Here is a 21,118-nt window from a genome sequence, read left to right as displayed (position 1 = left end):
ATATATTATATATAAATATATATTATATATTATAAAATATATATTTAAAATATATATTAATATATTATATATAAATATATAATAAAATAATATATTATAAATAATATAATATTTATAATATTTATAAAAATATAAATAAAAATGTTAGCTTTTATGTGTTAATCACTCAGTTGGTACTTTAAATGCATTTTCTCATTTAATCCTTGATTCTGAGGTGCATATTAATGTTATCCACATTTTATAGGTGAGACAATTGAAGCTTTTTAGAGAAGATAAATAATTTGCCTAATGTCAAAGAGCTAGCAAATCTTGGAGGCTTGATCATACCTAGACCCATCTAACTTCAAAGCCCATGCTTTTGAAACATGGTTTTGCATAAGTGGTAGTATGCAAAGTATAGGTCCTAGCTTTAGGAAACAGATCTTAGCTATATGCTGATTACTAGATATGTGACCTGGGTAGGTTATTATAACATTGTTGAGTCTTGACCTTCCTCATCTGTAAAATGGGGTTAATAAAACCTTTCTTGCAGTGGTTTTAAGATTAGAAATAATTTATGTAAAGTGCCAGAAAAGGAGTAGGCATTTGATAAATATTTCCTTCTTTCCCCCAAAAGATACTCAGTATGCACTATGGTAGGTTGTATTTTTATTTTTTATTTTTTTTATTTTGCGGTACGTGGGTCTCTCACTGTTGTGGCCTCTCCCATTGCGGAGCACAGGCTCCGGACGCGCAGGCTCAGTGGCCATGGCTCACGGGCCCAGCCGCTCCGCGGCATGTGGGATCTTCCCGGACCGGGGCACGAACCCGTGTCCCCTGCATCGGCAGGCGGACTCTCAACCACTGCGTCACCAGGGAAGCCCGGTAGGTTGTATTTTTTAAACTTTAACTCACTGGATCCTTTCAGCAGTTATTTTCTCCTTTCAGCATCAGCATGTGCCGCCAACAAAGGATTTTAAAGAGGTGCTATTGAATGGGACATCAGTACAATTGGAATGGTTATCCATTTCTAAAATGAGTAAGGAGGTTTGCTACATGTGAATGGGGGAAAAGATGTATGTATATGAAACATTATGAGACCCTGAAGCCTGATGGGAATAGTGAGAATTAAGAACCTTAAAAGTTGGGTATAATTTCAATAAGTAAAAAGAAGAGTGTTCTGCATTAAACGTAATTGAGGTAGATGAGTATATTCCTTGTTCCTGGGATAATGATTAGACACATTTGGCTCATTCCTGTAGGAGATATAGTTGTGAGTTAATTACTGGGAGAAAGGGTCAGAGAAGATGCATTAGGGTCGGATTACGGAAAGCCATCAGTTTCATGCTAAGCAGTTTAACTCTCTTTAAAAATGTTTAATCTGAACAGTTAGAGGAGAAATCATATTTCTCAAAATGAGTGTTTTTGCACATTAAAACATTAAGATGGGCCTGAGTGCCAAATCAGAAAACACAGTTACTTATTAACTGGGCAAAAGGAATGGTGATAGAGTAGTTAACCAGGCTTGCTTACTAAGTACTGATTATCCTTGTTCACACAGGCTTTAATTAAACTTAATTATGGAGAATTCATAGGAACAAGACCATTCTTAGACCAAAATATACATAACTGATGAGTGGCAGAAATGTTTATACCCCTTGGGAAACAAAACACATTTTCCATGACTCCCAGAAACATGAGTGCACAAATCTTTTAGCTATCTTTTTTTTTTTTTTGCGGTACGCGGGCCTCTCACTGTTGTGGCCTCTCCCGTTGCGGAGCACAGGCTCCGGACACGCAGGCTCAGCGGCCATGGCTCAAGGGCCCAGCCGCTCCGCAGCATGTGGGATCTTCCCGGACCTGGGCACGAACCCGTGTCCCCTGCATCGGCAGGCAGACTCTCAACCACTGCGCCACCAGGGAAGCCCTCAGCTATCTTTTTACCTCATTTATTGTGCTTTTCCCCTCCCACTACTACATATAAAATTTAAAAATTCATTAAATATCAATAAAACTAGTGGAAAATGAAGCAGTTAAAATGATGTCCTTTCTTATCTGTCGCAGCCTTCGGGTGAATCAGTGATTTAATGTGTGATGGCTGGAATCGTGGGCCTGTCTTATGCACCTTTCTTTAGTAAATAGAGTGCCTCAGAGGTAAACCATTAAAGTGAATGCAAACAAATCACCAACTTGCTTTAATCTGCTGCCTTTGCTTTGTCACCAATATTCTTACCCCCATCCATTCCCCGTTTAGTCATTATGTTGAAATTGTGCAGTCGCACCCATCCCACAGTAAAGCAATGGCTTTATTATCCGCTTGGCCTGATTTCTCTTACCATGACCCAAGGTCAAAGGGAAGCGCTACCAAATCCCACGCAGAAGACCATGTTGCTAAAACTCAATTCTACTGCTTATAATAGAAAAAAAAAGAGGCAAGAAAATTTGTTTTTATTATGTTTTTAGGGAGTGTTAGGTCATTGTAACACATTTTCAATGGCATGATGCCTGTTTTAATATACTTGTCCATTAAAGTAATGTAAAATCAGTTTTTTATTGTGACACCGAGAAAGGATCACTTTAGTAAAACTAAAATTTAGGCTGGTATGATTTTTATATGTAGCAGTCTTTCTTTACATTTAAAGGAAAAAAAATCTTAATCCAAGCTTCAATCACTATTGTGGTACAGCCTACATTTTCAAATATGAGTTATTTGAGAAAATACATTAAAATCATACACACACACACAGACAGTTTTTAAACAAGACTTTTTAAAAAGCTCTTTTAATCTGAATTCGGCTTCTCTATTCCTGTAGAGTTCTGCAGGGTGGCATGGTGGTTGGTTGTGTCAATGTTGGTTCCTGGAATAAGATTGTCATCTTCCCCTTCAATTAAAGAATCCCACTGATCAAAATCTTTCTGAAGTCCTGTAAAATACAAATGTCACTAAACATATTCAACTTTGGAAAGTGTTAAACAGTTCAGTGCCTCTAGGTGGCACCCTAGCCTCACAAACGACCCACATTGCGTCACCATTATGGAGGCAAGGTGCTCTGTGTGAGCTCTGTGCGGCTGCAACATCAGAACGAGAGATGGAATTGAGGCACTATGCTGCCCGAATCCTCTGCATGGAAATCCGCCCCAGCCTTCACAGAAAGACTATTAGCTCTAACAGGTAGGCTTGCTGCCTATGACGCATAGTATGCAAAGCAGCAAAATTAAATTGTTTTCAAATGGACTGACTGCAGTGTTCCATTGTAAACCAACTGGGAACAGTCAAAATGGGACTCATGCACAGTTAAGATAAACAGTTTTTTCCTGAGAATCATCTGGTTTATGTCAGGAAAGAAGATCCCTTTCTTACCTAAATGCTTTTGCAAGAATGCTAACGAAGCTTTGTTGCTAAGACTCATGGCTACGTTTGAATCTATTTCTCCTTTCAGTGTGAATATGTAGCCAATTATTTTGCCAGTTGCAAACGTGAAGTCAACAAAATTCTGATGGACTGAACCCCTGAAAGAGAAAGGAGACGTTTACAAATCACTTTGTTGGACAAAATTATTTCTGTAGTTACCGTGCAGGGAAGATGCTGGTCTGGTTGGCCTATTTACGAAAACCAAGGAAACAAAATTTGTAGATTTGATCTCCTTAGATGTACTTGAGGGTCACAAAGATGTTCATTTAGGGGTGCTAGAGTATATATTCTTCCTCCCGTCTAGATCAATAAGGCAAAGATTGCTGTCTTGCTTGGCATCTTGGTTATAGAAGAGATGATTCCAGCTTTGTAGAGGACATGATTACTTTCAATTTGAGTAGGTGGAATGCTTTATATGTTGAGGGTCCCTGAACTCAGAGCCAGAATCCTGCCCCCTTACCACCACACTTAACTGGATATCTATTTGCTGTTGGGCAAAAACACTTTGCATTTAAGCCTTGGATTAAGTAGGTTAAAAGATAGACAAACAAAATTTTGCCTTGTATTATTTAAACTGTAAGCACCTCATAAATATCCCTTATTGATGGACTTGAAATTCACCAACAGCCTAACATCAAATAGAATGGCCATTTTTTTTTTAACATCTTTATTGGAGTATAATTGCTTTACAATGGTGTGGTAGTTTCTGCTTCATAACAAAGTGAATCAGTTATACATATACATATGTTCCCATATCTCTTCCCTCTTGCGTCTCCCTCCCTCCCACCCTCCCTATCCCACCCCTCCAGGTGGTCACAAAGCACCGAGCTGATCTCCCTGTGCTATGCGGCTGCTTCCCACTAGCTATCTATTTTACATTTGGTAGTGTATATATGTCCATGCCACTCTCTCACTTCGTCCCAGCTTACCCTTCCACCTCCCCATATCCTCAAGTCCATTCTCTAGTAGGTCTGCATATTTAATTCCCGTCTTGCCCCTAGGTTCTTCATGACCTTTTTTTTTTTCTTAGATTCCATATATATGTGTTAGCATACAGTATTGGTTTTTCTCTTTCTGACTTACTTCACTCTGTATGACATACTTTAGGTCCATCCACCTCACTACAAATAACTCAATTTCGTTTCTTTTTAAGGCTGAGTAATATTCCATTGTATATATATATATGTGCCACATCTTCTTTATCCATTCATTTGTTGATGGGCACTTAGGTGGCTTCCATGTCCTGGCTATTGTAAACAGAGCTGCAATGGACATTGTGGTACATGACTCTTTTTGAATTATGGTTTTCTCAGGGTATATGCCCAGTAGTGGGATTGCTGGGTTGTATGGTAGTTCTATTTGTAGTTTTTTAAGGAACATCCATACTGTTCTCCATAGTGGCTGTATCAATTTACATTCCCACCAACGGTGCAAGAGGGTTCCCTTTTCTCCACACCCTCTCCAGCATTTATTGTTTGTAGATTTTTTGATGATGGCCATTCTGACAGGTGTGAGATGATATCTCATTGTAGTTTTGATTTGCATTTCTCTAATGACTAATGATGTTGAACATTCTTTCCTGTGTTTGTTGGCAATCTGTATATCTTCTTTGGAGAAATGTCTATTTAGGTCTTCTGCCCATTTTTGAATTGAGTTGTTTGTTTTTTTGATACTGAGCTGCATGAGCTGCTTGTAAATTTTGGAGATTAATCCTTTGTCAGTTGCTTCATTTGCAAATATTTTCTCCCATTCTGAGGGTTGTCTTTTCGTCTGGTTTATGGTTCCCTTTGCTGTGCAAAAGCTTTTAAGTTTCATTAGGTCCCATTTGTTTATTTTTGTTTTTATTTCCATTTCTCTAGGAGGTGGGTCAAAAAGGATCTTGCTGTGATTTATGTCATGGAGTGTTCTGCCTATGTTTTCCTCTCAGAGTTTAATACTGTGTGGCTTTACATTTAGGTCTTTAATCCATTTTGAGTTTATTTTTGTGTATGGTGTTAGGGAGTGTTCTAATTTCATTCTTTTACATGTAGCTGTCCAGTTTTCCCAGCACCACTTATTGAAGAGGCAACCTTTTCTCCACTGTATATTCTTGCCTCCTTTATCAAAGATAAGGTGACCATATGTGTGTGGGTTTATCTCTGGGCTTTCTGTCCTGTTCCGTTGATCTATATTTCTGTTTGTGTGCCAGTACCGTACTGTCTTGATTACTGTAGATTTGTAATATAGTCTGAAGTCAGGAAGCCTGATTCCTCCAGCTCTGTTTTTCTTTCTCAAGATTGCTTTGGCTATTTGGGGTCTTTTGTGTTTCCATACACATTGTGAGATTTTTTGTTCTAGTTCTGTGAAAAATGCCAGTGGTAGTTTGATAGCGATTGCATTGAATCTGTAGATTGCTTTGGGTAGTATAGTCATTTTCATAGTGTTGATTCTTCCGATCCAAGAACATGGTATATCTCTCCATCTATTTGTATCATCTTTAATTTCTTTCATCAGTGTCTTATAATTTTCTGCATACTGGTCTTTTGTCTCCTTAGGTAGGTTTATTCCTAGATATTGTATTCTTTTTGTTGCAATGGTAAATGGGAGTGTTTTCTTAATTTCACTTTCAGATTTTTCATCATTAGCGTATAGGAATGCAAGAGATTTCTGTGCATGAATTTGGTATCCTGCTACTTTACCCAATTCATTGATTAGCTCTAGTAGTTTTCTGGTAGCATCTTTAGGATTCTCTATGTATAGCAGCATGTCATCTGCAAACAGTGACAGCTTTACTTCTTCTTTTCTGATTTGGATTCCTTTTATTTGTTTTTCTTCTCTGATTGCTGTGGCTAAAACTTCCAAAACTATGTTGAATACTAGTGGTGAGAGTGGGCGACCTTTTCTTGTTCCTGATCTTAGTGGGATTGGTTTTAGTTTTTCACCATTGAGGACGATGTTGGCTGTGGGTTTGTCATATATGGCCTTTATTATGTTGAGGTAAGTTCCCTCTATGCCTACTTTCTGGAGGATTTTTATCATAAATCAGTGTTGAATTTTGTCGAAAGCTTTCTCTGCATCTATTGAGATGATCATATGGTTTTTCTCCCTCAATTTGTTAATATGCTGTATCACATTGATTGATTTGCATATATTGAAGAATCCTTGCATTCCTGGGATAAACCCCACTTGATCATGGTGTATGATCCTTTTAATGTGCTGTTGGATTCTATTTGCCAGTATTTTGTTGAGGATTTTTGCATCTATGTTCATCAGTGATATTGGCCTGTAGTTTTCTTTCTTTGTGACATCTTTGTCTGGTTTTGGTATCAGGGTGATGGTGGCCTCGTAGAATGAGTTTGGGAGTGTTCCTCCCTCTCTATATTTTGGAAGAGTTTGAGAAAGATCGGTGTTCGCTCTTCTCTAAATGTTTGATAGAATTCGCCTGTGAAGCCATCTGGTCCTGGGCTTTTGTTTGTTGGAAGATTTTTAATCACAGTTTCAGTTTCAGTGCTTGTGATTGGTCTGTTCATATTTTCTATTTCTTCCTGGTTCAGTCTTGGAAGGTTTTGCATTTCTAAGAATTTCTCCAATTCTTCCAGGTTGTCATTTTATTGGCATATAGTTGCTTGTAGTAATCTCTCATGATCCTTTGTGTTTCTGCAGTGTCAGTTGTTACTTCTCCTTTTTCATTTCTAATTCTATTGATTTGAGTCTTCTCCCTCTTTTTCTTGATGAGTCTGGCTAATGGTTTATCAAGTTTGTTTATCTTCTCAAAGAAGTAGCTTTTCGTTTTATTGATCTTTGCTATAGTTTCCTTCGTTTCTTTTTCATTTATTTCTGATCTGATCTTTATGATTTCTTTCCTTCTGCTAACTTTGGGGGTTTTTTTGTTCTTTCTCTAATTGCTTTAGGTGTAATGTTAGGTTGTTTATTTGAGATGTTTCTTGTTTCTTAAGGTAGGATTGTATTGCTATAAACTTCCCTCTTAGAACTGCTTTTGCTGCATCCCATAGGTTTTGGGTCATCGTGTTTTCACTGTCATTTGTTTCTAGGTATTTTTTTTATTTCCTCTTTGATTTCTTCAGTGATCTCTTGGTTATTAAGTAGTGTATTGTTTAGCCTCCATGTGTTTGTAATTTTTACAGATTTTTTCCTGTAATTGATATCTAGTCTCATAGTGTTGTTGTCGGAAAAGATATTGATACAATTTAAATTTTCTTACATTTACCAAGGCTTGATTTGTGACCCAAGATATGATCTATCCTGGAGAATGTTCCATGAGCACTTGAGAAGAAAGTGTATTCTGTTGTTTTTGGATGGAATTTCCCATAAATATCAATTAAGTCCATCTTGTTTAATGTGTCATTTAAAGCTTGTGTTTCCTTATTTATTTTCATTTTGGATGATGTGTCCATTGGTGAAAGTGGGGTGTTAAAGTCCCCTACTATGATTATGTTACTGTCCATTTCCCCTTTTTTGGCTCTTAGTATTTGCCTTATGTATTGAGGTGCGCCTATGTTGGGTCCATAAATATTTACAATTGTTATATCTTCTTCTTGGATTGATCCCTTGATCATTATGTAGTGTCCTTCTTTGTCTTTTGTAATAGTCTTTGTTTTAAAGTCTATTTTTTCTGATGCGAGAATTGCTACTCCAGCTTTCTTTTGGTTTCCATTTGCATGGAATATCTTTTTCCATCCCCTCACTTTCAGTCTGTATGTCTCCCTAGGTCTGAAGTGGGTCTCTTATAGACAGCATATATGTGGGTCTTGTTTTTGTATCCATTCAGTAAGCTTGTGTCTTTTGGTTGGAGCATTTAATCCATTTACATTTAGAGTAATTATTGATACTTATGTTTCTGTTACCATTCCTACTCTTGTGTTTCCTGCCTAGAGAAGTTCCTGTAGCAGTTGTTGTAAAGCTCGTTTGGTGGTGCTAAATTCTCTTAGCTTTTGCTTGTCTGTAAAGGATTTAATTTCTCCGTCAGATCTGAATGAGATCCTTGCTGGGTTGAGTAATCTTGGTTATAGGTTTTTCCCCTTCATCACTTTAAATATGTCCTGCCACTCCCTTCTGGCTTGGAGAGTTTCTGCTGAAAGATCAGCTGTTAACCTTATGGGGGTTCCCTTGTATGTTATTTGTTGTTTTTCCCTTGCTGCTTTTTAATATTTTTTCTTTGTATTTAATTTTTGATAGTTTGATTAATATGTGTCTTGGTGTGTTTCTCCTTGGATTTATCCTTTATGGGACTCTCTGTGCTTCCTGGACTTGATCAACTATTTCCTTTCCCATAATAGGGAAGTTTTAACTATAATCTCTTCAAATATTTTCTCAGTCCCTTTCTTTTTCTCTTCTTCTCCTGGGACCCCTATAATTCGAATGTTGGTGTGTTTAATGTTGTCCCAGAGGTCTCTGAGACTGTCCTCAATTCTTTTCATTTTATTTTCTTTATTCTGCTCTGCAGTAGTTATTTCCAGTATTTCATCTTCCACATCACTTATCCGTTTTTCTGCCTCAGTTATTCTGCTGTTGATCACTTCTAGAGAATTTTTAATTTCATTTATTGTGTTGTCCATCACTGTTTGTTTGCTCTTTAGTTCTTCTAGGTCCTTGTTAAACGTTTCTTGTATTTTCTTCATTCTATTTCCAAGATTTTGGATCATCTTTACTATCATTATTCTGAATTCTTTTTCAGGTAGACTGCCTATTTCCTCTTCATTTGTTAGGTCTGGTGGGTTTTTACCTTGCTCCTTCATCTGCTGTGTGTTTCTCTGTCTTCTTATTTTGTTTAACTTACTGTGTTTGGGGTCTTCTTTTCACAGGCTGCAGGTTCGTAGTTCCCGTTGTTTTTGGTGTCTGCCCCCAGTGGCTAAGGTTGGTTCAGTGGGTTGTGTACGCTTCCTGGTGGAGGTGACTAGTGCCTGTTTTCTGGTGGATGAGGCTGGATCTTGTCTTTCTGGTGGGCAGGTCCACGTCCGGTGGTGTGTTTTGGGGTGTCTGTGGCCTCATTATGATTTTAGGCAGCCTCTGTGCTAATGGGTGGGGTTGTGTTCCTGCCTTGTTAGTTGTTTGGCATAGGGTGTCCAGCACTGTAGCTTGCTGGTCATTGAGTGGAGCTGGGTGCTGGTGTTGAGATGGAGATCTCTGGGAGATTTTCACCGTTTGATATTATGTGGAGCTGGGAGGTCTCTTGTGGACCAGTGTCCTGAAGTTGGCTCTCCCACCTCAGAGGCACAGCCCTGACCCCTGGCTGGAGCACCAAGAGCCTGTCATCCACACGGCTCAGAATAAAAGTGAGGAAAAAAAAAGAAGAAGATAAAATAAAATAAAGTTATTAAAATAAAAAATAGTTATTAAAAAAGTATTTTTAAGTAATAAAAAAAAGAAAGAAAGAGCAACCAAACCAAAAAACAAATCCACCAATGATAACAAGTGCTAAAAATTATGCTAAACAAAACAAAACAAAACAGAAAAAACCGGACAGACAGAACCCCAGGACAAATGGTAAAAGCAAACTATACAGACAAAAATCACACACAGAAGCATACACATACACACTCACAAAAAAAGAAAAAGGGAAAAAAATATATATATATCATTGCTCCCAAAGTCCACCTCCTCAATTTGGGATGATTCGTTGTCTATTCAGGTATTCCACAGATGCAGGGTACATCAAATTGATTGTGGAGATTTAATCCGCTGCTTCTGAGGCTGCTGGGAGAGATTTCCCTTTCTCTTCTTTGTTCACACAGCTCCCGGGGTTCAGCTTTGGATTTGGCCCCGCCTCTGCATGTAGGTTGCCGGAGGGCGTCTGTTCTTTGCTCAGATAGGACGGGGTTAAAGGAGCCGCTGATTCGTGGGTCCGGCTCACTCAGGCCGGGGTGGAGGGAGGGGCGTGGAGTGCGGGGTGAGCCTGCGGCCAAAGAGGCCAGCGTAATGTTGCACCAGCCTGAGGCGTGCCATGAGTTCTTCCGGGGGAGTTGTCCCTGGATCCCGGGACCCTGGCAGTGGCGGGCTGCACAGGCTCCCTGGAAGGGGGCTGTGGATAGTGACCTGTGCTCGCACACAGGCTTCTTGGTGGCGGCAGCAGCAGCCTTGGGTCTCATGCCCATCTCTGGGGTCCGCGATTTTAGCCGTGGCTCGCGCCCGTCTCTGGGGCTCGTTTAGGTGGCGCTCTGAATCCTCTCTCCTCCGGCACCCGGAAACAATGGTCTCTTGCCTCTTCAGCAGCTCCAGACTTTTCCCCGGACTCCCTCCCCGCTAGCTGTGGCACACTAACCCCTTCAGGCTGTGTTCACGCCGCCAACCCCAGTCCTCTCCCTGGGATCTGGCCTCCGAAGCCCAAGCCTCAGCTCCCAGCCCCCGCCCGCCCCGGCGGGTGAGCAGACAAGCCTCTCAGGCTGGTTAGTGCCGGTCGGCCCTGATCCTCTGTGCGGGAATCTCTCTGCTTTGCCCCCCGCACCCCTGTTGCTGTGCTCTCCTCCGCGGCTCCGAAGCTTCCCCCCCTCCAACCCCTCCAACCCCCGTCTCTGGGGCTTCTAGTGTGTGGAAACCTTTCCTCCTTCACAGCTCCCTCCCACTGGTGCCGGTCCCGTCCCTATCCTTTTGTCTCTGTTTATTCTTTTTTCTTTTGCCCTACCCAGGTACGTGCAGAGTTTCTTGCCTTTTGGGAGGTCTGAGATCTTCTGCCAGAATTCAGTAGATGTTCTGTAGGAGTTGTTCCACGTGTAGATGTATTTCTGATGTATCTGTGGGGAGGAGGGTGATCTCCGCGTCTTACTCCTCCACCGTCTTGAAGCTTCTCCCCAAAATGGCCATTTTTTACTGCACATTTTCTACTACCTCTGAGACATGTGACACTTGATTTTCTTGCATTTGTTTTTTCCCTTGACATCACATTTTCCCTCCTTTCCCGAACTACTCTGTTCTTCACTGGCTCTTCCCCTAAATCCTCAAGATCCTATTAGACCAGTTCTTTTCGCACTTTGTGGTCTCATCTCCTCCATAGATTTCATTAATAATATACAAATTATATACTTTGCTAATTTGTGGCCAGACATCTTTACCCAAGGCTAAACCACACCTTTCCAGCCCCACCCAATGCCACTTTTCCTCTTCACTTTGCTGCTTATAAGCAAACCACCATTCTTTTAGGTATCTCTACACAAAACCGAGGCCCAGACACTGCTCACTCTTCCCCACATCCCAATCCAAACTTGAGAGTCAGAAGTATAAAGAAGGTAAATAGAGGCAGGGTCGCAGCACAGCTGAGAGCAGAACCCCGGATGCCACCAACAGTGGAGAGATGGCCTGAAGAGGAGGAGACGGTGGGGGAGAAAGGGAGGAAGCCATCTACAGGACGCGAGAAGCAGGAGAGAGTGGGGTTAGTGTACCCAAGGGAGGAGAAATGGGGGTAGTCAACAGGTGGGAGGGATGCAGAGAGAAAGGCTGAGGCTGCCAATAGGCGACTGAAACTTGTATGTCCTCAGTGGGGCCATTTTCAGCTCACTGGTGGCAGTTCAGGAAGACAGACTGCAGAAGTCAGAGTAAATGTATGTAAGGACAGGGAATATTAAGTACAAGCTCTTCTTTCTAGCAGAGAAGGGAAGAAACAGAGAGAGTGATAGCCAATAAGGAAGGTTGGGTGTTCTGTAATATTTCTGCTTTAGAATTAAATAGACTTGCACATACCAATAAGCTAAGTTGACATCTTACCTTAAATATCTAGATCCTTCCTCACCATCTATCTAAAGTCTCTTGAGGGACTTCCCTGGTGGCGCAGTGGATAAGAATCCGCCTGCCAATGCAGGGGACACGGGTTCAATCCCTGGTCCAGGAAGATCCCACATGTTGTGGAGCAACTAAGCCCGTGCGCCACAACTACTGAGCCTGCGCTCTAGGGCCCGCGAGGCACAACTACTGAGCCCGCGTGCCTAGAGCCTGTGCTCCACAACAAGAGAAGCCACCACAATGAGAAGCCCGTGCACGCACCGCAACGAAGAGTAGCCCCCGCTCACCACAACTAGAGAAAGCCCGCGCGCAGCAACAAAGACCCAGCACAACCAAAAAAAAATAAAAATTAAATTAAATCTTAATAATAATAATAATAATAATGTCTCTTGATCCTTCAAGACCCAATTCTACCCCAATTTCTTCTAAGCAGCCTTTTCTGACCACCTTAATTGGAAGAGTCCTCCATTTTCTGTCCTGGGAGTGTTTACTGCCTTTACTGTGTGTGTTTCCTTCTTGCCACCTCTTCTGTGCCCTTCTAAGTAAATCAGGTTTCAGATAGGAGAGGAAGGAGCTCAGTCTTTGCTTTGTAGCATCTCATCGTGAGTTCAAAACGCTATTGGGAGTTCTTTTTCACATCCACGATATAAGCATGTTGCTGACCCTTCAAGGGACTCTATTATAGCTTTTGAGAATTTATAAATTCATCTACTTACCAAACAGATAAACACACTGCAGTTCTCAACAGATGATCTTACTTTTTTTCTAAAGAGTTCTTAGCCTAGCTTACTGATGGAATACTTCCCCCTATCCCAGCCCTAAAAATGTATAGGCTTGCTCTTACGTTTAGATAAAGGTAGCATGTATCATGCAAATTTTATTCACCAGCACGTGCTGTACAGTATATTAACATAGTTAATAGTATTTAACACTAATAGTATATTAACACTACTCAAAAATTTGCATTTTAAAAAGAGTAAGTCTAAATGCACTTGGAAACTGAGATTATCTAATATTCTCCCTTATTCCAAGTCTAAACAACAAATTGAATAATTCTAGAGTAGCAACCAAATGATATCTGTTACTTGTTTATCCAAGTTTCAAGTTTCTGTTTCAGATGATGTAGTAAGTCACTTACTGATACTTACCTGATTGTAATCATTTTTCTTTCTCTATCAGGTAAGTAGCATTTTTTCATTTTTATAATATTAGAAGGGTATTGGAATCGTTCCGAGTTGATAAAAAAGAGGGGCTGAGGAATTCTGGAATATACTTCATCACCCACTGGAAACATCCATGCATCCAGGGCGACACCGCACCTGATCAAAGAAGTCTGGTTACACACTGGCCCAGATACAGGAATTTCTAATAATGCAAGGATTCAGAGACACACAGCACACCAGATCATTATGGGTTATCTCACTGAGCTGAAGAGGTATTATACTTCACTATGGGAAAGGGATATGATTAGCTTTATAAGGTAGCAAACTTGTAATTATACAATCATTTTCTTTAGGAGGCATTTAAGAATTGCAACCTTTAGAAAGACACAATATTTAAAAATTTTTTACTCATTTTTTGTTATCTTTCAAGATAAATTTTAAAATATTATAAGTACTATAATTCTTCAAAATTGGGGGGTATCTGAAAAAATACAGTACATGCACTATTGCCCCTGTGTTTCTAGTCCTTCTGGACACTGTTGTGTACTCATTATACTTCTTTCAGAGTAACAGTTAGACCCATTCCTTTATATTTAGAGATACTTCACCTGGATGAGTGTCTGGGTGTTGAAGAAAAGCCTATGGAGTATATCATTTGAAAATGAAATGTAATTAATTTTCTTTTTAAAAGTAAGTTATCCTATGTTTCTTAGCCTTTTGGACACTCTATTTTATGTGCTAAATGGAGGAAAGAAGAGAATCCCCTTACGTTGAAACAGATTTTAAGAAATGTGAGATGAAGTTTCACAAATGATCCTACCCTTTTTCTACATGGTTGGTTCTACATGATCTCATCAATCTGGGATAAAATGGTTCAAGAAAGAAAATATTTCTTCAAGTTAGAAGACTGGGGGCCTGACTTCCACCCACATAACTATGTAATTTTAGCCCACACTTCATCTTAAGGATGAAAAAGAATAATTAAAAAATGCCCTACCTATTGGGGAAGTCTAGAAAATAGTATAAGATGACAATATTTTTATTACAATTATTATGTCACAGATAATACGTATATATAAAGCTAAACTTCCAAATGAAAATAATAAGCCCTTGAGCAGATGAAGAATAATGAGGAAAAATATTGAGAGATGCGAAGAGTTTTCAGTAGCAAGAGAAGTAGATGGTTTCTGTTTTAGGAAAATTCATATGGAGGACTTTATGGAGGCAAAAGAACAAACTTGTGAATTCCAAAGGATCTCTTCCTCACTAAGAATTTGATAAATTCTATCTCACATGTGTTATCACTCCCCCCGCTTCCAAAAACTAAGACTCATTCTCTTACCTGAATCTCTGGTCTTCACTAAGACTCTGAATAACTGTGGCTCCACCAAAAGAATGTCCAATAACCGCTATTTTATCCCTATCGATAGAGTCCTATGTGAAAAAGCATGATGTAAATTCATCAGTATCTTGCAGGTTGTTCGGAGGATAGGCAGTGATTTTGTGAATTATAAACTTATTTTTTCACAGGCATGGTTAAGTACCTTGGTTTCTTAGAAAAGAAATATATATACACATACATACATTCATGAGCACCCCCACACCCACATACACATATTTAAACATATACACATATATGTACATATACATACATGCTTACCTATATATACACAAAGACACGCACATAGTTGTTGAACATTTCTAAGAGTTCAGAGGTAAACTTCATGGCCTTCCTCTTCACCCACACTTCAAACATCAACATCATTGCTGATTTCTCCCCATTCCCCCTCCATGTTTATTAGTTTTTTCATTCCCTGAGTATTGATTGAGCACCTGCTCTGTGCCAGGCATTATAGTTCATTTTCCATGAGCTCCCAGTCTATTAGGGAAGGAGCTGCAGATACACGATGCAGATGCAGTAGGGTCGTACCATGGAGCACATATGATAGACAGCTAGCCCAGTCCAGGGTGGGCAGTGAGGCCCAAGAAAGCTTCATGGCCGAGGTAATACCCGACTTGAGTTGACGATTAAGCAGGACTGAGTCAGGAAGACGGGGTGTCAGACCAAGGGGACAACACGTCCAAAGGTATGGAGACAGGAGAGTGGCTAGCCGAGAGACACAAACGCTTCACTGTGTCTGGAGGACATACCATCATCTTAGTGCCCTGTCCTTTCCTACACTCCACCCCGCTACACACACGTTTGAGTCTTCATTCAAGCGGTCCACTCTGATATCCTTCCACCCCACCCCAATATTCTGTCTAAAACTTTTCACCAGCGTTTCAAGATCAAGCTCAAAAACATGCAGGAACTGCCCAAGAAATTACAATACTTCCACTGGTTGTATTAAGTTGAAGCATATGAAATTTGCCACTTTTGTAGATCAAGGCTGGCTGGTGGCAACTTCGTATGTAGTTCAGCCTGATGTGTTCCTCACTGTTGGAATATTGTGCAGGTACTTTTTTTTGCAGCCCTTTATCATATTGTATCTTGTATTACAGCAGTAAGACAGACAAAAATGTGAGCAATAAAGAAGTCTAGGCCAGGGGAAAATGGCTTTTTTTTTTTAAGCTCACCTTCATCTGTTCCACGTCAAACTCTAAATCTAATACATTCTTCTCTGGTCTCCCGCGATCAATGTCCAGAATCAAATCGAGAGCTTGAGAACACTCCTTTGCTCGTTGCAGTACCTAGTATGATGATTAGAAGAAGGAAATGGCAAAGTAAAAAGCTGTAACGCTTAAAGCTTGTGCAGAGGGGGCAGGTGGAAAAAATACGTGGTTGCTTATAAACCGGAAATGACTTTGAGATTAGTGATTAGAACACAACCTAGCATGATGACCCAGGCACCAGCTTTACAGGTAGTTATTGCTTGGTCCAAATCCTGACTCTGTTGCTTACCCACTGTGTGACCTAAGATGATTTACTTAACCTCTCTGAACTTCCAGTTATTGTATAATAATGCCTCAGTGAAATGTGGGTGGGATTAAATGCAATAACATATATAAAAAGCACCCACTATAAAGCGTGGCAATGAGGTGGAAAGCAATGTGCTTTATGTCACTTGATCTTCCTCAAAGCCCCATGTGAAAGATACTGTTAATATTCATTATTTCGTAACAGATAAAACATGGAAGCAAAGCAAAAAGAATAAGTAACTTGTCCAAGATCACTGCGAAGTGATGGTGCCAGGATTCAAACATAGAAAGTTGCATTCTAAGGCCTGGACTCTTAATGCTATTCTATACCACCTCTGTGAAAAGTAGTCTTTACTTCTAATGCAAAGGGATTCTGAACATTCACTGTCATCTCCTAGGATTTTTATGTTGGTCTTTGTTTTTACTATGATCCAGATATTTCATTAAGGGAATTTGATTACTCAGAGAATCCTCTGACAGATCTTTTGGGGATGGGAAGTAAGGAGATCTAGGAGCACGGTCTGCCATATGTAAAATTAAACAAACAAATGTCATCATTTTGCCTATGCTTTTTGGTCACCATGCCACCTCTCTTCTTCTTGCAACATACCTGCTCGTTTCGTAGAGGAAACTCCTCCCCTCGTTTTAGGGTTCTAAGATAAAGCCAAGTCTGGTTTCCTATTTCTGCAGCAGACTGGTCCTTGAAATAGTAAGTCGCAGATGCAGAGCCATCTCTACAATACAAACAGAATCAATTACTTACGCTTGCTCTTTCTCTCCTTCATCTCACCTGTGTTCCTCATCCCCAGCCGTGACTCTTTTTGACTCCCTTTCTTGCACTCTACCTTTTTTTAAAATCAAAGAAGCCCCCAAGGGAGTTCTAAGAAAAAAGACATGGTTGCCTATAAACAACCCATTCCATCTTCACAATTCTGGGAGGCTGCGGTGTTGAAAACTCTCTCCTGGAATCAAATCCCAGTGCTGTCACTTGCTAGCTGTGTGGTTTGGGGCAAATTACTTACCCTTCCTCAGCTTCATTCTCTGCCTCCTTGAAACAGTGGTTATGATAACCGTCTTAAAGCATTGTTATGAAGATTAAATGAGATGGTCTGTGAACACGGCACTTAATAAACATTCTAGAAATGTTAGCTATTTTTTTATATACTTGACAATCTAACTCAGTCTCCTTTTTTGTTCATCATGTAACCATAGTTGACAATTCTATCAGCACTTTTCATAAACCTGTATGAAAGGTAGAGCTCAGCCACATACCAGGTGACGTACCTGTGTTCTATGGCAGCAACTATAAACCCGTGAGATGCCAGGTCAATACCAATAGCAGAATAAATTGTCCTTCAAAACAAAAAGAGGGAAGCATTCAACTACCAGTCGTGATTACAAGGGGTCCACAAATAAACGTAGGAATATGGAGGTAATTATGCCCTGTAGCAGTGCCCTGGGGTAAAGCAGAGAGCTGTGGTGCTCAAAGGGGGCTGATTTTACCGCTCAGGGGATATTTGACAATGTCTGGAGGGGTTTTCATTATCATGAGTAGGGGGAGGGTGTTACTGGCATCTAGTGGATAGAGGGATGCTGCTAAAAGCACCCTATGATGCACAAGACTACATTCCACAAGAAATTATCCAGTCCAAAGCATCAGTGGTACCAAGGCTGAGAAACACTGGTGCAGTGATTATAAATATTGCCTTTGAGAATTCTGGGTTTTTTTAACTTTTTATTTTATATTGGAGTATAGTTGATTAACAATGTTGTGAGAGTTTCAGGTGTACAGCAAGGTGGTTCAGTTATACATATTCATGTATCTATCCTTTTTCAAATACTTTTCCTATTTAGGCTGTTATATAATATTGAGCAGAGTTCCCTGTGCTATACAGTAGATCCTTGTTGGTTATCCGTTTTAAATAGAGCAGTGGGTACGTGTCAATCCCAAACTGAGAGTTCTGGGTTTTAATCTTGCGTCTGCCACTTACCAGCTATATGACTTTAGGTAATTACATTACTGCATTTCTGTCCTCATCTGTAGAATGGGGACAGATAATAAAGCCTTTGCTTTAGAATAGTGATAAGGTTTTGATAAGATAATACATAGTGCAGGAAGGCGGTACAATGTAATGCTTAAGAGGACAGGACCTACACTCTGACCACTGCAGGTGATTGTATCCTGGTTCCCTCCCTTATTAGCTCTCTACCTTGGATAAGTCACTTATCTTTTCTCTGCCTTAGTGCTTTATCTGTAGAAGGGTGATGTTATAAGATTATGGTACCTGGTCGGGTTACTGTAAGGATTAAGTAAGTTACACAGTTTCAGTGCTTATAACCGTGTCTGCACCAGGGGAAATACCGAACACACGTTAGCTGTTATGTAAATGACTGGACAGGGTGAGATGCTTAAAGAATCATGTGGTAATTAGCAACTGCATTCAGAATCCCTTCCACATCTTTGCTCTGCACAATCTTCTCTCCTATCATGTATTCAATAGGAAATGGCCATAAGGAACAAAAAGGAGGTAGGCACCATGTCTTCTACTCCTGACAATGCAGGACCAACTCAGGAAGGGAAAATCATCTAGTACAGGGATCAGCAAAACCTTTTCGGTAAAAAGCCAGAGAGTAATTGCTTCCAGCTCTGTGGGCCATACACTATTTGTCACAACTACTCAGCTCTGCTGTTATAGCACAAAAGTGGCAGAGACAATGGGGAAAATGAATGAGTGTGGCTGAGTTGCAATAAAACCTTATTTACAGAAGCAGGCAGCAGGCTGGAGCTGGCCCTCAGATTCTGAGATGACAGCCACTGGTCTAGAAGGAATCAAATAACTAGCTGGACTACGATAATTTCTTATTGCAGATGCTACACAATTTCTTACCAGCTAAAAGCCACTCTTCTGAAAGTCTTATAATCCTCTGAGGGGGGAGACGGGGAGGCAGTTGAGAAGATGTAGGAAGAAAGTGGAGGGCGTGCGGTGGCCATGAAAATGTGCCACTCGTCATGGCACAGAGATCACAGTTGACTAAAGACCTCTCCCAGCTCCTACCCCTGTGGATCCGAGTGAAAGCTAGGCTTCCTGTGGGTCGGTCCCAGCGACTGGACATGGTGTGGGTTTAACGCAGGTCCTTTCCTGTGAGGTGCAGAGCTCCTCTGAAGAGCAGTTCTTTTTTTTTTTTTTAGCCTTCCACTGCGCCACCAGGGAAGCCCTGAGGAGCAGTTCTTGGTCAAGCACTCCCTCCATCAGCCTGGCCCAGTCTTTCTTAGAACTGTGCTGCAGTCTCGAGATGCTCCATATCCAGTCCTTCTGTCTCCCGTCTCCTTCCCAGGTGTCCAGCCTGCATCATGAAAGCTCTCCCCATCTTTTCTGCTTCTGCTCTTTCCCTTCTATCCTCCATGGGCATTTTGTAATACATGTCTTTCACCACTAATCTAGTCATGGTGGCTGTTTCTCGGAGGACCTGAACTAATACGATGAATGATTTTGAGAGTGTAAATACTATAATATAGAAAGACAACAACCCAAAATGCGACAGCCTGTCTCCTCTGTTGTGAAGCTGGTCTCCATGGGCTGGAGGTAGGAAAAAACAGGGCTATAGGACCGATCAACAGATCCCAGCTAATTCCTGAGGAACGCCAAGTCCTCCAGGACAGGGGACAGCCTGACACTCCATAATCTGCTGTCCCTCTTCTGGGGGAAAACTGCATTCAGTCATTTGTCCCTAGAAGCTAAAGTCGTTCAACCTCTGAGACTTTACCTGAATGCTCCAAGACCATGAGAAAAAATAATTAGTGGATATTTCTCCCCAGTCCTCAGAGGGGAATTCCAGGCTGCAGGAGTTGTCATTGAACCTAGACAGCAGTGGGAGACTGTAATTAGCGTTTTTTCTGACTTGAGTGTTGCTATTTAGCATATCTCCTTAGTATAAAATTCTGACCCATGCAATTCATGTTTTTATGCATTAATAGTAAATTCATTAAAAAAGTCTCCTACTAGATACCACCAACCAAGGGCCTGAACTATGTGTTTTTCCTAGGACCGTAGGATCATTAACTGTCGGTTCTCACTGCCAGCTCTGAACTTGAGGTGAGACATTTTCCTACTTAGAGGTGTATTCGGGAAGGCCGTTCCTTATGATTAATCCCAGGTTTGGGCAAAACTTCAGAGGGAATGTTCTGAAACTAAACTACCAGTAAACCTCAGGAATATTACACTGAGATCCAGAATCTTCAGATCGGAGAATCATCTCATTCTAACTTGATCAAAATCAAGAGGAAGGTGGAGAGACCTTCAACTGCACGCTTAGATGTAGCTTTGGAGGAAGCTCTGCCACTTACTAGCTACTGACCTTGGGCAAGTCAAGAGAACTCTCTGAGCCTCAGACTCCTATAAAATGAGGGAAATGATATCTATGTCATGGGGGTTTTGTCAGAGTCGTATTTAAGTAGGAAAATGTAAAGCACATCTATCCAGTCACATGGTAAAGGGCTCAAAAAAATGGAAGATGTTGTCTCTTCTTCCCTCACTTCTCACTTGTTACTGTCATCATTATCATCAATTATTTGTGTTTCACTTTCTCATCAATACGATGGAGATGTGGTCATGAAGACTGCATGTGATGACTGCTATGGAAGTGACTTATAAGTTATTCAGCATCGTAAAGATGCGTAGTGATAATATTTTCATCATTTCTCTTATAAATTGATTCTTAAGAGAACTCCAACGAGATGTTTAAAATGAATGCCAAAAGTTGTAGGTATTTTTGAGGGGGAAATTTGAAGACATGGTTAGCATCAGCCCAACAGTAGTGTCTGGTCAGACAGATAAGGAAGGACAACTCAATATTAGTGAAATACAGACATATTAAGTGATGAATGCACATCGGATTGTCTTAGTGAGAGAGGCTGGCCGCTTGGGGGTCGGTGATG

The 21,118-nt window shown here is 40.6% G+C and overlaps 1 protein-coding gene across 3 annotated transcripts in view; it reads right to left on the bottom strand.

The window, feature by feature from the left end:
- Positions 1-2,459: 2,459 nt before the first annotated feature.
- PLA2G7 (phospholipase A2 group VII) overlaps positions 2,460-21,118 on the bottom strand; it is a 34,656-nt gene continuing 15,997 nt past the window's right edge. For 2 of the 3 annotated variants that reach the window (XM_029244042.1, XM_029244043.1), the window contains exons 4-11: positions 19,948-20,041; positions 17,467-17,535; positions 16,793-16,916; positions 15,841-15,954; positions 14,606-14,697; positions 13,249-13,419; positions 3,341-3,489; positions 2,460-2,903 (exon numbers count right to left, since the gene is read on the bottom strand). In XM_029244042.1, coding sequence (XP_029099875.1) covers positions 2,761-2,903; positions 3,341-3,489; positions 13,249-13,419; positions 14,606-14,697; positions 15,841-15,954; positions 16,793-16,916; positions 17,467-17,535; positions 19,948-20,041 — 956 coding nt within the window. In that variant the 3' untranslated portion in view covers positions 2,460-2,760. The remainder of the gene's footprint in view (positions 2,904-3,340; positions 3,490-13,248; positions 13,420-14,605; positions 14,698-15,840; positions 15,955-16,792; positions 16,917-17,466; positions 17,536-19,947; positions 20,042-21,118) is intronic. The other variant, XM_029244041.1, reaches the window with a different exon arrangement.

The sequence above is a fragment of the Monodon monoceros genome, unplaced genomic scaffold (genome assembly GCF_005190385.1).
Source record: "Monodon monoceros isolate NGI ecotype Baffin Bay Population unplaced genomic scaffold, NGI_Narwhal_1 Super_Scaffold_3, whole genome shotgun sequence".
NCBI classification, from domain to species: Eukaryota; Metazoa; Chordata; class Mammalia; order Artiodactyla; family Monodontidae; genus Monodon; species Monodon monoceros.
This window is presented reverse-complemented; position numbering and strand designations above follow the sequence as displayed.